Source organism: Acanthaster planci, linkage group LG07, assembly GCF_054643075.1.
Source record: "Acanthaster planci isolate LZ-2023a linkage group LG07, COTS_SCS, whole genome shotgun sequence".
Lineage (NCBI taxonomy): Eukaryota > Metazoa > Echinodermata > Asteroidea > Valvatida > Acanthasteridae > Acanthaster > Acanthaster planci.
In genome coordinates, this window is record NC_141783.1 from 6,347,808 (window position 1) to 6,364,089 (window position 16,282).

At 41.3% G+C, this 16,282-nt stretch overlaps 1 protein-coding gene across 1 annotated transcript in view; it reads left to right on the plus strand.

Annotated features, from left to right (window-relative positions):
- The first annotated feature begins 211 nt into the window (after window positions 1–211).
- The window catches only part of tmc5 (transmembrane channel like 5), a 28,899-nt gene continuing 12,828 nt past the window's right edge, over window positions 212–16,282 (plus strand). The window contains exons 1-8 of the mRNA XM_087139262.1: window positions 212–871; window positions 6,274–6,536; window positions 10,291–10,512; window positions 11,355–11,610; window positions 12,225–12,306; window positions 13,106–13,366; window positions 14,118–14,266; window positions 14,849–14,996. Of these exons, the coding sequence (XP_086995388.1) occupies window positions 330–871; window positions 6,274–6,536; window positions 10,291–10,512; window positions 11,355–11,610; window positions 12,225–12,306; window positions 13,106–13,366; window positions 14,118–14,266; window positions 14,849–14,996 (1,923 nt within the window). The 5' untranslated portion in view covers window positions 212–329. The remainder of the gene's footprint in view (window positions 872–6,273; window positions 6,537–10,290; window positions 10,513–11,354; window positions 11,611–12,224; window positions 12,307–13,105; window positions 13,367–14,117; window positions 14,267–14,848; window positions 14,997–16,282) is intronic.

A 16,282-nucleotide genomic window follows, 5' to 3' on the forward strand; every position in this document is an offset into this window, starting at 1 on the left:
GCTTAACAGTGAGGCACCATGGATGTTTGACTTACACAAAAGATGGAAATGTGTACCGTTGGCGTTCGGTAGCTTTCATTCTTTTGGAGTATGATAAGTTGGCACTCTTGTGATAAAGTACAAGTGACTTCGGCAGTGGCGAGGTTTTTGAACTCGAGTGCTATGTTTTGGTCGTCAAACTTTAATGAGTTTGAAAGTGTTTGAATTAAACTTTATGGTGCATTTTTTTTCCTCAACCAGGATGTCATTTTGGTAGAATGGTGACAAGCCAACCATAGCCTACTGAGATCATGACATGTAAGAAAGGAGTGGCTTAACAGTGAGGCACCATGCCAGATAAGAAGCAAAACCAAGGCCGAAAGAAGCAAGCTCCAAAAGGGCAAGCAGGCAAAAACCCCGCCCGCCGGACTTCGGCTGGTAAGAGCCCTGCTCGTAGTGCCGCAGGCAAGAGCCCTGCTCGTAATGCTGGCCCAGCCGGTAGTGCTGGCCCAGCCCGAACTGCTGGCCCTGCCCGGAGCAGCCCCACCTCTCGAAATGTTGCACCGAGCCAACCCAGACCTCCTCACAGCCCTTCGATGCCGTACGGCTATGACAACTCAACGCACTACAGCCGGCCACCGAGTGGCACCGGTGCAATGGTGACAGCAGGGCAGGACTTCCAGCATGTGGACCCTCGCTACTCCCAGCAGGAACAGCAGCGCCTGCAGGAACAGCAATATCTGCAGGAACAACGGAGTCTGCAGGAACAGCAATATCTGCAGGAACAACGGAGTCTGCAGGAACAGCAGCGCCTGCAGGAACAGCAGCGCCTGCAGGAGCAACAATACCTTCATCAACAGCAGCAGCAATACCCAGAAGATTTCTCCTACAGGTATGCCACATTGTAAATAATACTAATAAGGGAATAAATATGTGCTTGGTTGATCTTAAACATGCGCTTAAAACGGCTCAGGAGACCGGACGCTGCCAATTATGAGTGCATTATCAGTGTTCAGCACATCCACATTCAGTCAGAGAAGTCAACATATGATGGATTTCCAACAATTTTGTTCTAGAATTTTACTTTCACTTTCCCAAACACATCTGTCCATTTTATGGTACAGTGTATTCCTTGTGCAAGTTGTTCGAAAAAATCTTCTTATATGGACTTGGCGGGCGCGTGGCGAGCCTTGTGCTCACAGATTCTTGACCAATCAGAATCGATTAAACTGTCTTGCATCCAGATGCCAGTGGGCATTATCACTTCTCAGCGGTCAATATCAAATGTTAATACCTGACGGTTGTTGTGGGTGAAATGGCATGTACATATACAGCAGTCTGGTGCCCTTTATGCCATGAGCTAATATAGGAAAGCATAACAATACATTAGAGAAGCAACTAAAACTCAGACAGTGATTACAAGGATGCACGAGAGCTAGCAGAAAACAAAAGGCAAAAAACACGAGACGACTAGTGATAAAAAAGACTGTAAAAGTGGTCTCAGTAAAGCATGGAGGCAGAAGTGAGGGAAACACCAATGATCCTCCAGACATGCAGTGTTCAGGTGTTGCTGGTGCCCTACAAGGTCAGACCATGTACATGTACCTTGCAGTTTAAGGGCCTGGACCCCCCCAGGTTCTTCGCAGGTCCGCGACACCTTCAGTTGATGATACGCAACACTATGTCCAGCCAACCATCGACACTTCCCTCTCCTGCTCATGCGCAATATCTACAAAATCAGGAGGCATTATCAAGTGATACAAGGAGTTAGATGCTTACATGTTCATTGCCGTTGTGGATGTATTGGAGTATTTGGTGACAGAATTGTTTTTGTCCCAGTAAATGTTGGAGTGTCATTTTAAGTCTGTTAAACCGAGTGTCTTTTGGAGGGATTTTCTTTGGGAAGTGAATTTTTTACATTTGAGCATGAGATGTTCGACATCATCCGTAGTGTTTTAAATGTCACGTACATGTAGGCTGTCTGGGCATTCACTAATGGAGGAAAGTTTTCAGACCTCTACATAAGCCCAGGCGAAGTCTATGAACAGCGATTTCTTCTGGGCGTCTTTTTTCCAGTTTGTGAAGGTGAAGGAGGGATTAATAATAAAGTGTTTAGACGGGTTGAGATTCCGAATGGATTTTTTCCACTCATCTACAAGGTCTTTTTTTAGGCATTGCTTAATTTCAGTGTCAGATAGCGCAATTTGATGGTCGACCTGTGATTTTTTAGTTCCTAACTTGGCTATTCTGTCAGCTTTTTCGTTACCGGGAATACCGCTGTGGCCGGGAACCCATTCAAAAGTCACAGAGTTACCTTGATGCTGGATGTTTATTTATTTATTTCTATTGTATATGAATGTATATAAATAGCAATAAATCAATTAATCAATACGTCAGATATCACAGACAATTTTATTCTGAGGTACATGTATGGGATTAAAGATGGCTTGTATGGCACTGAAACAGTCATTAAAAATACATGAATGAAGAGGTTTGACACACTCTATCCATTCTACAGCAAGGAAAATTTTGAAGAAACTCAGCTTCGAGATGAAGAATGTGATCTTTTGTACTTCGTTCTTTCCGGAACCCGCTCTGTTGCTGACTGAAAAGGTTGTGAGTTTCTATGAACCAGAGCAGGCGAGAGTTAAGCAGGGAGTACGTTCCATTAATTAATTTGGACAGAGAGGAGGTCAGAGCTAGGATGATAAGATGAAGGGTTGGTGGCATCGTTCCCTGGTTTGAGAATAGAAATGAAGATTGTATCTTTCACTGTTTTGAACATTGAGAGGCGTGCCACACCATGTTGAAAATGATGAGTAGGTATTCTCTGATTCTTAAGGGGAAATGTTTAGTGTTTGGAGGCTATACAAGGGGAAGCCAATGATATCAATGCAAGAGAGAGGGCTGTGACATGAAGTAACTCTACTGCCTTCACCAGTGTTAAGACAAACCAGGTTGTTGTTGTTGGAAATGATGTCATCAATAATTTTTCCATTATGGTCAAGTTTAGAGCTACCCCACAGTGGGTTATGGTCATTGAAGTCACCACAAGTTATGCTTATCTGCATTTTTTTCAATGATCTTGTTAAGTGAATCAAGATCTACATGTAGTTGAGAGCATGGGTAATACATATTAATTATGCTGATTTTGTTATTGCGGTCATCAAAGATTTCGCCCATTTGGAATTCTACTGGGGTGCTAGAACTTGTTTTGTTTTTAAAGGCAACACCACACTTTATCAAAAGAGCACACCCACCACCACCACCAGTGTTGTTTCTATCATATTGGTAGATGTCATAATTAGGTAATCTAAAATTCTTGTCTTTATTTAACCATGTTTCTTGGATGCAAATGATATCTGGTTTTGTGGACCAAGAATGAATGGCTTCTTTAAGTTCCTTTTAATAGTCTATGAGGGATTGTGCATTCCACTGTACAAGAAATAAGCCTGTCATAAGAATATGAATATTCATGTTTATTTGTTTGGGTTTCTTTTTGGAGGAATTGGTTTGCGCTTTGTTGGGCGTTGGTAGCTTGTGTTCCTGTCTTCATTTGGTGCCATTTCGGCGTATCTGTTTTGCTTGCACTGGTTGGTGTAGTTCTTCGTCTTCCATGTTTTTCTGTACACTTTCCAGATTCCTCAGGTCCAGGGCGGAGGTGATCTATTAGGGGTTTAGTTGCAGCTGTTCTTTCATCTTTGCCTTTGATAGTGTCCCAGATTGGCATCACTCCAGTGAGTAGTTCTAAAATGTTTAGCTCACTGCAGAGGCACTGATGTGGGGGTCCGTTTGTGTGGATGTCATTTGTTCAGTTTGATTAGTAGGATCTTTTCGTTGTTTGGCAGGTGGTGTGGTTTGGGATCGGTTAGATGTACTGTTCTTTATCTTTGTGTTGGTGGAGTTTGCAATCGATCTCTTCTCTGGAGTCCCTCTTGGTAGCATTTCAGGTGCCGATGGTTGAGTAGCTATATCGGGGCTTATGGAGATGTCTGTCTTGATGGCTCTTGCTGCGTCAGCGTATGATATGTTGTATGAAACTTTGCTATTTTGGATTCGTTCTTGTTTGATAGTGTTGCACCACATGTAAGCTGATGAGTGTTGTTCCCCACATCTGCAACACTTGACCTGGTCTCTTTGTTGGTATTGATCATATGAATGGGATCCTCCACATCTTACAGATCTAAATGAACTACGGCAGTTACTAGCTACATGGCCAAGTCGTTGGCAATTGAAGCATCGGATTACAGGGGAGATGAAAGCTTTAACCCGGAAGTTCTTATAGCCTAGTTGGAAAGTGTCAGGAAGGGTGGTTGTGTTGAATGTTAGGCAGACAGAGAGACTTTTCTCTAATTGGCCGTTTTTTCTACGCATCAGGCATTTAACCTCCAAGACTCAATTCTTCTGGCAGGCCTCCAGAATTTCTTTTTCATCAATATCGGCGGGTATTCCAGTGACAACTCCCTTACTTTGTGTTTCTGATTTTGCGTATTCAGTGGTTATGGCCTATTGATCTAATTGAGACATTGGTTTTAGTTTTCTTGCCTGTGCTGAAGTATGACATCTCACAGTAATGCCCCCTTGGTTATTCTTGGAGACACTTTTTACGGAATTGCCGCCGAGACTATTCAGAGCTTTGGCTATTTTGATGGGGTTAACCTTAGCTAGTTTGACATCTGGGGAGTTGATGATGACTAGAGTTGGTTGGCTTTTAGTATCTTGGCTCTGGGTGAAACAACGTTAAGGTTAGGAATTTTGATGGGGATCGTTGTCTGAGTCTGTGCAGACATCACTGTATGATACGTGTTTTGGTCGTTTACGGCTTTTAGCATGTTTAGATCGAGGTTGGGATTCCTCTTGAGCCTGACTGATTAATCTGTGTAGTGTTGACCTGTGTTGGTTCTCATTATGGAAACGGTTGGATTGGGGATATTGATTAAATTGTGCTGGTTGGACCCATGAGGAGTCTGATTTCATTTCGTCTTCCATTTTTAGAAGAATCTAGGCCTAAAAAAGGCCTAGAAAAGGGGGAAAATATATTTAAGACCTCCTGATCAAGAGATATTGCTTACCGATAAATGAAGTAGGCAAAAGTTATGCAAAAGACTGCTGAGTAGAGGCCAGAACAGTCACTGGGTGACGGAGATTCAAAAGTTTTTGCGCACCCTTGAGCATCCACTAAAACACGAGAGATCACGGCGAGACTTGACAAGCTATATCTAATACACGGTCAAGTTGCACATTATTGAAAAGGGAGACTGTCTGAGGTATTTTTGAATAATTTGTCAATCCTGTCTGTTCTTCCTCAGTTCTTCCTTGTTCTTTTCCAGAATAACACACTCCTTGGGTTTGCCAAGCCTTCATAAGTTTTTGAATGAATGTCTTTTGTTCCCCGATTCATCGTTTTATATCCTGTTTTTACATTCAGTTCTCACTACCGGTAGATGCTAATATTATTGAGCTGGGATAATTTGTCAATTATTAAACGACTCACAAAGGGCATCTATTGCCTCTCAGAGGTTGAGGGGGACATCACCTTGATCAGAACTAATGTGAGCAAGAAGGGTGAAGCCCCAATGGCATGGGGTCCTGGCCCTACTTAAGGGCCTTGGGAAATTTTGGGTTCAAGATGTTCTATGGTGAGATCTGAGGCGATTTCTGACCACTAAAGCCAATTTGTATTCAGCAAATGCCATTCAAGATTTTGTATTTTATTTTCAAATTATCTTTCTCTTTTGAAATTGTGTATTTTTCACATGCAAGTAGGGGAAAATGGTATCAACCACTTTAAAAAAAGTAAGGTTGACATATTCCCCCGTCCCTAACCGATTGACGCCCATGTGAATTATAAATAATAAATAATCTGTAGGCTCTTCCAGTAAGCCCTCATGTGCATGTGCATACTATGTACAACTGCAGATGCCTTACATGATATTGGACATTTCAATGAAATGAATGTATATTGGGCAGGTGGTGAGTTGGATGATTTGATGACATTTAGCAGGGAATAAATTTAAGTAAAACCTAGTGTACATGTACCTCAATTATGGACCTACATGTAAGCCCAAAGATCTTTGGATCTTTGGAACTTTGGAGCTTTGAATTGTGGATCTTTGGAACTTTGAAGCTTTGGATCTTTGGAATTTTGGATCTTTGGATTTGTTGCCAAACCCACATTATATTTTTATCGTCTGATTGTATCTTGTATTCCAATGAATTGCATCTTTATTGTCTTTCATCACCTCATAGATCAGTGTGCATTCACTGTAATTTCTTACTGAACAATTTTTGCAGACATTCTCCCAGGATGGATGGTCGTTACTCTCCAAGAATGGGTGGTCGGCAGTCACCCAGATTGGATGGGCAGCCATCTCCGCGACTGGATGGGCGTCACTCCCCGGCCCTCAGCGGGAGGAGTTCACCCAGGTTTGATGGTCGGGCCTCGCCTCGCCTGAGTGCCCGGAACTCACCTCGCCTGGGGGACAGGCGCTCAGCTCGCCTGGCATATGGGGATGAGGACTACGACCCGCACAGCTCGTACATTCAGATGGGAAATAGTGAGTGTCACTTCATTCATGAGCGTACAGTTACAGTGTGAATCAAATGTGTCACCCAATCTCAAAGTCAGAAGTCACTAGAGCCACTTATTGAGTTCAAGGCCTCAGAAGAATCTTGCACATTATAATAAATCGAAAACCTCAAAGTGTTGCTCACATAATGTCCATGTGATACTTGTAGAAGTACAATACATGTATCAAAACAAAGGGCTCAGTTTACTCTTTGAAATGCAAACTACATGTAAGCAAACTCGAAGTTACCCAAGTGATGTCTTAAGACTCATGTTGAAGTTCCAGTCACATTTTCGACCTGGAATTGAATCAAATTGAAGTACATTTGGTACTTGCTATCGTAAAATGAGGCGGAACCTGTTTTTCGGTCACATTTCTTTAAGGCTGCATAAGTCAAATCAGATTGTTAAATATTTGAAAATTCGACCTTCCAAATATATTCAGTATTCGATCAAATGTACAGTATTCAAATATTCAGTCAAAGCATATCCCAACAAAAGCAGAAACAAACTCTTCCTTGTTCCGGGGTTGTCTACGTTGTTGAGGTGGACTCATTCCATAATTAAAGGAAGAGACCAGGAGGTCCAACTGACATTTCATCCTGATCGGTAATTTATTATTTTATTTATTTTAACCGTCCGACAGGGAGAAGTCATTTTGTGGTCTTACTGTTCAACATATGCATTAGTTACCTTAAATTTACTGGCAAACTTTGAAATGTGCTGTTAGAATGTAATTTTGCCACCACAGAATTGAATTGTTTTCCCTTTATTTTCACTTTTGAATATTCAATTTTGAAAAAGAAATTTGAATACTTGATAATTGATTGAGTATGGGTCATCCTATTTTGTAGGTACATGTACCCATAAGTGTCCACAAGAGCACCTGCATACACATAACATATTCCTGTTGTTGTGGGTATCAACACCTGTCATTTCACCTATTTTTCTGGGAAGAACGTTGTGGGGACAGCAGAATGTCCCCGCACATGTACTAGTACATGTATCTCCGTCCTAGTTTGGCCATCAAAAGAAAGTTGCCTTCTTTGTCCCCATAACCTAGGGAAGGCCCTTTTCCACACACATGCAGCACTTGCAGAAAATGCATCCAATTCGTCTGACCTTTTTCTGATATTTGTAATAGCATGTCAAGTACCGGGTACTCTTTGCATAATGTCATCCTCGAAGAACAAAATGTCATCATTCTCAAGGATGAAATGAAGCCACTTGTAATTAGAACAAGGCAAAAAATGTGAAATTAGCTTTAGGCATGCACATGCATCATGCAAGCACGATGCCTGAGTTTTTACTGTTTTCAAGCTCATTTTTCACTGTAATCTTCCTTGATACTGCAAGGCAAGGCACTGTTTCACTTTTGAAGAGAATACAGCAGTACATGTAGGTCTAAATGTAATTTCCTCTGCGCCTGACTTTGTGGTTGCTACTTTCTGCATGGTTTTAATGAATAAGCCATTTGCGAGTTAAATTTGAATGAAATCTTGTACACTGAGTTATCTGATTGCACATAAACATAACGATTTGAATTCCCCAGACTAAAGACACTGTTGCTATACCTCGTGATTTGCAGAGCGACCACCATTTCTGGAATGGACTGGTTCCTTTGTGCCCTTCTTATCCTTTGAGAACAGTATATTGTTGTAAGGCATCTCTTATGTACATGTAACTCAGAAAAAGCTTGCCCCTCATCACAAGGTATAGCAACAGTGGTTTTAGTATGGAGAATTCAAATTATGTTCACGTGAATTCAAAGAACTCAGTGTACCAGATTTGGGTCAAATTGAACTCGCAAAAGGCTTACTGGACCCCTGTATGTGTACATTGTTGGCATTTTGTTGTGGAGCATTTTGTTTGTTACCACTCTCATCATGTGTAATATGTGTGTGTTGTTTCTGTGTAGATAGTCAGTGTCAATATGATTATATGCATAGGCCAAAGCAGCTTGCAGTACAGACACACAAGATGTGTATTCTGTAGGCACACTTGCCATCACTCTGTTGAGTCCTATTCATTCTATGTACATGTAAGTGGCATGACCATATACATGTACTGACCCTTGTCGTAATGGTCTCCTTCGGTCGGCATCGAAACACGATTAGCCCATCCCAATGCAACAGTAAGTTATCTGTTTTGTGTGAGTCGGTTTCTGAGTCTGACAAAGATTTTTGAAAAATTCACAAAAGTGTTGTAGTGCTGCATGAGAACCTGGGCTTTGATTTAGGGAAAAACGTTGGAATGACTCTACAGAAAGAAAGGCTTTGCTTGCACATGCACATGTACATGGATTTGGCATTTAGAGTCTAACACAGATTTAAGTTTTAGTCCTTTTGGAAAAAAAAACAACAACTGTTGACTTCTAGAAATAGAAACCCCAAATGCAGACTTGCAGTGGATTGATTCAGAGGGTAAAATTCAATAATTTTTATCATTTAAGTACATTTAGTCTGCACAAATTAATGCAGAAAAAATGCACAGAAAGAGTGAATATTATTGTTTTCATTCAATTCCTGGCAATCTACATGTTTCTGTGATTTTCACAAATTTTGTCCTACGGTTCAAGCACATGTACATCCCTGTCCAACCATCTCTATTCCCAACATGTCATCAGTAGTGCCAGTGGTTATGCAAAAAATTGTCTTTTACATTGAGTGTTATTTCATTCAGTCCAAAGCTTTTCTAATTATTTTGTCTGTGTTGGGATAATTTTGTGAGGCTCAAAGTCTGTTTGGAGGCATTTACATGTACTTTTATGTATGCTACATGTACATGTGAAACAGTACATGTTCTGTATATGAGCTTTATGTCTGCAAACACATATTATTACCAAAGATCGTATAGCGCCAAAGGCGCAAGATGGATAACTCTGCCCAAAAAGTGTAATTACCACGGGCACCATTTGAGCAAGCGATATGCCTGCGTAGTTTACCGTCATGCTTTGGCGCAGGCTCACCAGGTGCATGTGCCTGCCGCGGCGCCTGTGCCTGTGCATTAATGTGCATTGCGCAGACGTATCGCTTACTCAAATGGCACCTATGCAATTACAACGTTTTACGTGTATTTGCGGTGAAGTTTTCCATCTTGCGCCGCTATGCGGCGCTATACGATCTTTGATTATTACATAGCTACATTTGGCTACACTCACCCAGCACATGAATACTAAGCATTTACTAAGCATTTACTTTGGCCTTAATTTGATCTGTTTTGAGAAGACTAGTTCATTGTCAATAAGTGTGTAAACAAGAACATTTTTCACAGATTTTACTTTTAAACTTCAAATTTATCAACTGTACCAAGTGTACAATGTACATGTACATGTTGTGTCATTCTGCGATTTAAGGAACGGACTGTTGCTGTGTTGCATTCATTTTTCAACAAGTGTCCAAACCTGAATTCAATAATTTTTATAAAAAAGGAAGTTTTCCAAATGTTGGCTTTGTCTTTGTCTTCAGATAGAGGCATCCGATGGAATAGTCCACTGCTTCATTTTCTTCTGTGGAGTTTTCAATTTGTCTAACCACTTGAAACTTACTGTAGAGCTTGAGATCAGGCTGACGACACTGATGGGGCTAAGATTTTACATGCCCATCCCCCTAAAGTCAGATGGTTTGGGCTACTGTAGCAGTGAAAACCTCTTCAGGTATTCACTTGTACATGCGCCTGTTCAGTACTGTACGTGTTTGTGACTTCATTGAAAGCCAGCACATTTCCTTGCATTTTCTGATCAGTTAACCCAGCCTTCTCGGAGCCAGAGACAAGCCCAGTTGTCTCGCCCAATGACCTCCGGCCAGGTGATCCTTACCAACGCGACCGCAGCGTGTCCAACGCCTCTAGTGTGTCCTACCGTTCCAGCAATGAGGACGAAAATGAGATCATTGAGAGGGAGCTGATTGCCGCTAACCTACGGGATCCATCCTCAGTAATGGAAATGCTCCCCAGCAGACAGCTAGGTGAGCCTCAGATTGACTGATTGAATATTCCACTTGGTGTGAAATATTTTTCTTTTCCACTGCATTCCTTTTCCACTTTTCTTTTCCATTCAATTAATCTCTCGAGCTTGCTAACTGCAGCTGAATGCAACACAGGTTAAATGACAACCGTGGTAAATGCAACAAATTCCATTAGATTGCAGCAGTGCAGTGTGACCTTTTGTGACACTAAGCAGTGCCTAGGAGACACATACCAGCTTTGGAACTGTTACATTACACAGCGGCCTCAGCTTAATGCAAAGTGCAGCAGGGTTTATACTGTTGCCTTTAGTCAGGGTTAGGTCCTATTGAAAACCACTTGAATAGAAATGAAGGCTTCGTTTTGGACGGTTCAGGGGAACAGCCAAAACATCTGAACACAAAAGTCTGCAATAGTTTATGCACACTGAAATTATTTCAAAGAAAGTCGGACAAACACAGGGGCATTCTTACCCAGTTAAGAGGTACATGACACACACTGTAAAGACAAATACGTGTAAGTGATAAATGCTTCCTCTCAACCATCTCAAGATGTACCGCTAGCTTCCTGATTATTGATCAAACCTTATTCAGTGGACAGAGCAAATTAGCAGACAGAACAAAAGCTTTGATTGAAAAGGGAATGGTTTATGCTTTCCAAAAAAAAATTGTGAGCTTTTGAGTGATCCATGCATGGGCGTGCATTTGTACACATCTTAGTTCAGTTTGAGTGTTTGGCTGTAACTTTGAAAGGAGACTTTTAAAGAAGAACTTTCTGTTAACTTTGGATCTTACGCTGTGGTGGATACCTGACCTATGCATGAGGATTGGTTGGTCCTATGTAGGCCGAACCTTATCGTCCGCTACCTCAAGCAACAAATGGCTCCGCAAACGCTCCCAGAAGTCCCTGCGCCGTGGGCGTTCCATGTCAGCGTCTTCAAAAAGGCAGGGGGGTGATGACAATCTCAACGTGGAGATGATGATTGAGCGGATCCTGGCTGACGAGGACAGCGTGGAGGGGCGTGGCAGGGGGCACTCCCTCAACCGGAAGAACACCATCCGCAACATACAGGGGAGCCTGGGCACCAAGCGGAAAGTCAGGTACCCACACTGTTATGGCACAGTTTTTGTACCAGTTTACCACCAGAGAAAGTCTAAACCCACAGTGAGTTTTCACTGACAGTTTCATGGAGGATGTGTTTAATGCCATCTCTTAAATGCATACTACAAGGAAGGTTAACGTGTTACATTATAAAATTTCAAAGGCTTTAAGTGTTATTTGTTTACTTGATTAATTAGTTGATGTGGTGATTATTTGGCAAGATTTCTACTCAGTTATTTGGAACACTTCGAAGAATCACAAAAGAATGGTCTAAAATTTTAAGTCCAAAAACCTCCAATAACCCATTCACAAAACGCTGCCCATACAAAAAAAATGTAGACCTTTTCTTCAAGAGATCTATTTGTTGGTTCCCATAACACATAAACTTTTAAGCCTATATAAATTTTTTTATTTTTGGTGTTCAATCAGTCAAAAGAAAATTAATTGCAAAGGAAAAATTAATCACTTGAAACAATTGTCATAAACTTGCTGCCCTACAAATTTCCCACTCTTTTTTGTAGCACATGTATGATTTATATTAGTATGGATTTAAAATGCACACAATTCAGCATTCAGGTTTGATCCTAGTTGTTGTCATTTGCTTCATTTGCAGGGCAGAAATACAGAGGCTATCCGACAAGAAGAAGCACAAGTCAGTGGGACTGTTTAAGTACTGGCGCTACCAGATATCATATGTATGTACATCTTGCAATACAGTCATTGGCAAAAGTTTAGGACCACCTGTATAAAAATGCATTAACCTGAAGAAAAACCAACCTTAAACCAATCAATCGTGGCAAATTATGTTTATTCTTAGTGTGTAACCTTAGTATCTTTATTTCTGATTACTTAGTCTGCCTTTTTTTACCCGCACTGCCTTACAGAATGTCACACAAGACCTGCCTTTGCAACAAAATTAATTCAAATGGTGTAATAGCACTACTCTGAAGTTACGTACCACTGTATGAAACATGTTATGTAATCGTTCCATGTGACAATGTAATGTAGGCCCAGTGACAGAAATACCAATAAAATTCTAGTTGGTCTGAAACTTTTGCTTGACTGTAATGCTAAACGCTGAATAGGGTTGTAGCCGAGGGGGGGGTTAAGGCAGACTCCTCCCCCATTAACTTTGGCTGAAATTACCACCGTGTTAAAACCATGACCTATGACTCCGTGTACAAAAGCGAGCCTGTCCATCGTCATTATACTGATGTTCTTTCATTAGAAATATTAGCATATTATGATTGGAAAACATTAGGCATCATACCTCACATCATAATCAAAGGATGTTCGAAAACTGTCTACAAGTACCACAAAAAATGACTTGGGCCTTGGGAATTGACTTGGTAAAAACTAGCTTGTGAGTTGACTCCAAAAAATGACTTGCCACTTGACTTGTAGAAAAATGATATTAGTTACAACGCTGAGCACAAGTCACAGTGGCTCGTTGTTTACTTCACTTTCGCCTCTTCCCTTTTTTCCTCTTCCCAGGGCTGGGAGAGCTTCAAGGAGTGGCTTTACAACTTGACCTACTCCCTGGAGCTGTGGCGGGCTCCCATCAAGAAGATCGAGGGCCACTTTGGCAGCGGGGTCAAGTCCTACTTCATCCTGCTCAAGATGCTCCTACTGCTCAACATCCCTGTCTTCATCCTCTCCTTTGGCTTCCTCACCATCCCCCAGCTGCTCTACATGCCCAGCCCCTCGCAGAACAACAGCCGGCCCTTCACGGGGGCGGAGCTGCTGACTGGTCAGGTAGGTGCTTTCAAAGAGGATGATGGGACTTTCTCCATATTCACAGAGACTCTTTCGCCATTGATGAAAAGACAATCTGGAGTGACAGTTTAAATATTAACATTGCTGTGCCATTGGTGCCCCTGTGGAGACCCGTATGAAGATTTATGCACATTCTGATGAAAGCCATGTTATGTGCACTCAATAATTTACACATGGGTAGAAGTGCATTCATGCTGATACTTTGGGTGGGCCCTAGTGGATGTCCATTCAGGGTAACGATGTGCACCCTTCTCTTTATGCAAGGATTCCGGTGGAGTTTCGATTTATTTCTTGTCAGACAAAGATTTACAGAACAGTATGTCTCATTAAGTCGTGCATATAATTATACACTTGTAATGTACAGTTTTCCAGTTTAGAGTTTTTCAGGTTTCTGGCTTGGAGTTTTCCAGTGCCACCTCATCTTCTGTTTGGGAGCCTCTGTAAGACAGGACAATTCAAACCTTTTGCAACGCTCTGTCTTTTCTCCTCTTTGATATCTGAAGGAAGGGAGGCTCCTTAGTCAATGAAACTAACGCCACCAATTTTTTTCTGTGTTTAATAATTTTTGTACACTACCTCGAAATTAGTGATTTTACTGTCATCCAGTTTTTCCCTTCCTTCTCTCATTGGACAGCGCCTTCTGTGCTACAGAATGGAATGGAAGTTTGACCATATGACTCCAAAAGCATTAAATTTTCCCACTTGTATTGTTGTGCATCTGTGCATGCAGGGTTGGTTTATTGAGACAGAGCTGTACTTTGGCTATTACACCAATGACACCTTTAGTCTGATAGGCAATGCCTATTACAACATGCCGGTCGCTTACCTGTTTGCCAGTGGTGGATACCTACTGCTCATCTTTGTAGTCTTGTCTCAAGGGTAAGTTTGGAAAATATGTCTCCTCTTCCCTGTTTACAGTTTGTGTACTAGTAACAGTAGAATCATCACAGGATATTTATGTTTTTGACATTTTTTTACTTACAGATGGTATTATTTTTAGCTGAAAATTTTGAATTTGGAAAGGGCAAGAGGAAAGTAGCCAACCTGTGATATGCATCGAAACGCCATGTTTAAGTTCAACGCACAGTCTGCCTGCATAGACTCCTATGACTTAATGTGTTTAAAACAAGTAGGGGATTAGCATGCATAAGGAGAAGCACAGTGGATGTTTGAATCTGTCGGCCGTGCTTGTTTATTCAGGTAGCCAAGTCGTGTTTACATGTCCTCTGGCACAAAGTGCTCAAACCTTGGGGGACTTGGCCTCTTGGGTCTTGTTACACTGTGGAGGCTTCTCAGTTTGAACACTGTAGCCTGTTGTTGCATGGTTTCTAGCCAAAATGCCATGGTGGGTCAAGCTTAATACTGTATCACTGTGCACAGAATTTTTGTGCAAACCTTCTGAGTGCCAAGAATTGTAGGATCCTTCAAGAGGATACCTGTCTTTTTTCTTCTCTCTCTCAGCATGTCTAAGACGTACCGTAAATACTTCATCACCGGCGACCGGCAGCACAACTTCTACACTCCCAAAGTGTTTTGTGGCTGGGATTACAGCATCACATCTGGCAGCACGGCCAAGCTCAAACAGCGCAGCATCTTTCTGGAACTGGCTGTAAGTATCTAAGATAAGACAAGGCTGTGTTCAACTGTCATGGCTGTGGCTGGCATACATGTATGTCACCATGGAAGCCGCTCAGTAGTGGCTACAGCAAATTCCCATAGATTTGTATGTTATTGTATCCATAGTCGTAAGTAATTAAGAAACAGCCCCCTTGTGCTCTCTACAAGCCAGATGTTTAAACTGATAAGGGTAATGATATAAAGTTTGTATTTTGTGATTTCCATGAGATCCACTATTTGCACATTACACATAGAAAGACGCAGTGAAAATCTAAGGGTTTGACCAAGAATCACACAAAAATCTGTAGAGTGGCTTTGGGGCTTTTCTGTTTTTTCCCCTCTTTTTGAAATTTTCCCTGACATGTCCATTCCAACTGTTTGTGGTTTGAGCCATTAAGCCCATATTTTTATGCCATGTGACAAAAACACTGAAAAAGTCATACGATATCAGTACCAGTCCCACTCTTTTAAAGGAACCAGGGAAATAGAATTTTTTTTATAAATTTTACTAAACACCCTTGAAATTGCATCTTTGGGTTTCAATTAACCTCATTTTAAATTTGTGTTTTGCAATTTTAACCCATATGTTGATGCTTTTTTGGTTTTATGCTAATGCTATTTGCATATGCATGAGCAGAACTGTGATGTCATCCAAGGCACTTAATCTCAATGTTGCACTCATTTTTGCGCCGAAAATTTCTATTTTTTTTTTACCACTGCTATGGCAGATTTTATTTTCTTTGGCAATTTATTGCTGTGTAAGTATATGACAATAATCCAGCGAAAATCCTTTTCACAGAAATGTTCCCCGATAGCAAATTTGGGGTTCACAATTTGAACATGAAAACACGCAACCCGGAACCATGTCTTCCTGGCCTTACATCAAAGCAAAAGCGCCCTCATTTGTTCAGAAATGCTTGGTTAATTTTCAGTGTTTGAAAAGATGCACCGTTCAGTTCGCGTAACTCAAAACAGGATGTCAAACAGTCTTCATACATGGAAGAAGAGTACAGAGAAAGTGATTCTTAGAAAACCTCATTTCCTGGATCCTTCATTTAGACACAGTTCATAACATAAGCAGTATTCTCTTAATAACCTGTAAAAACAGAACAACACTGTTCCAAAAGTTACAAACTGTTCCAAACGTCAGCATTCTTCAAATGCTGGCTTTGCCAGTACGTTGAGAACTGCTTACTTATTCTCTCTATCCCAGACAGCACCAAACGTGTACGTTTGCATGCATTTCTCTAACCTTTACCCAAGGCCAGTGCTTGTCAA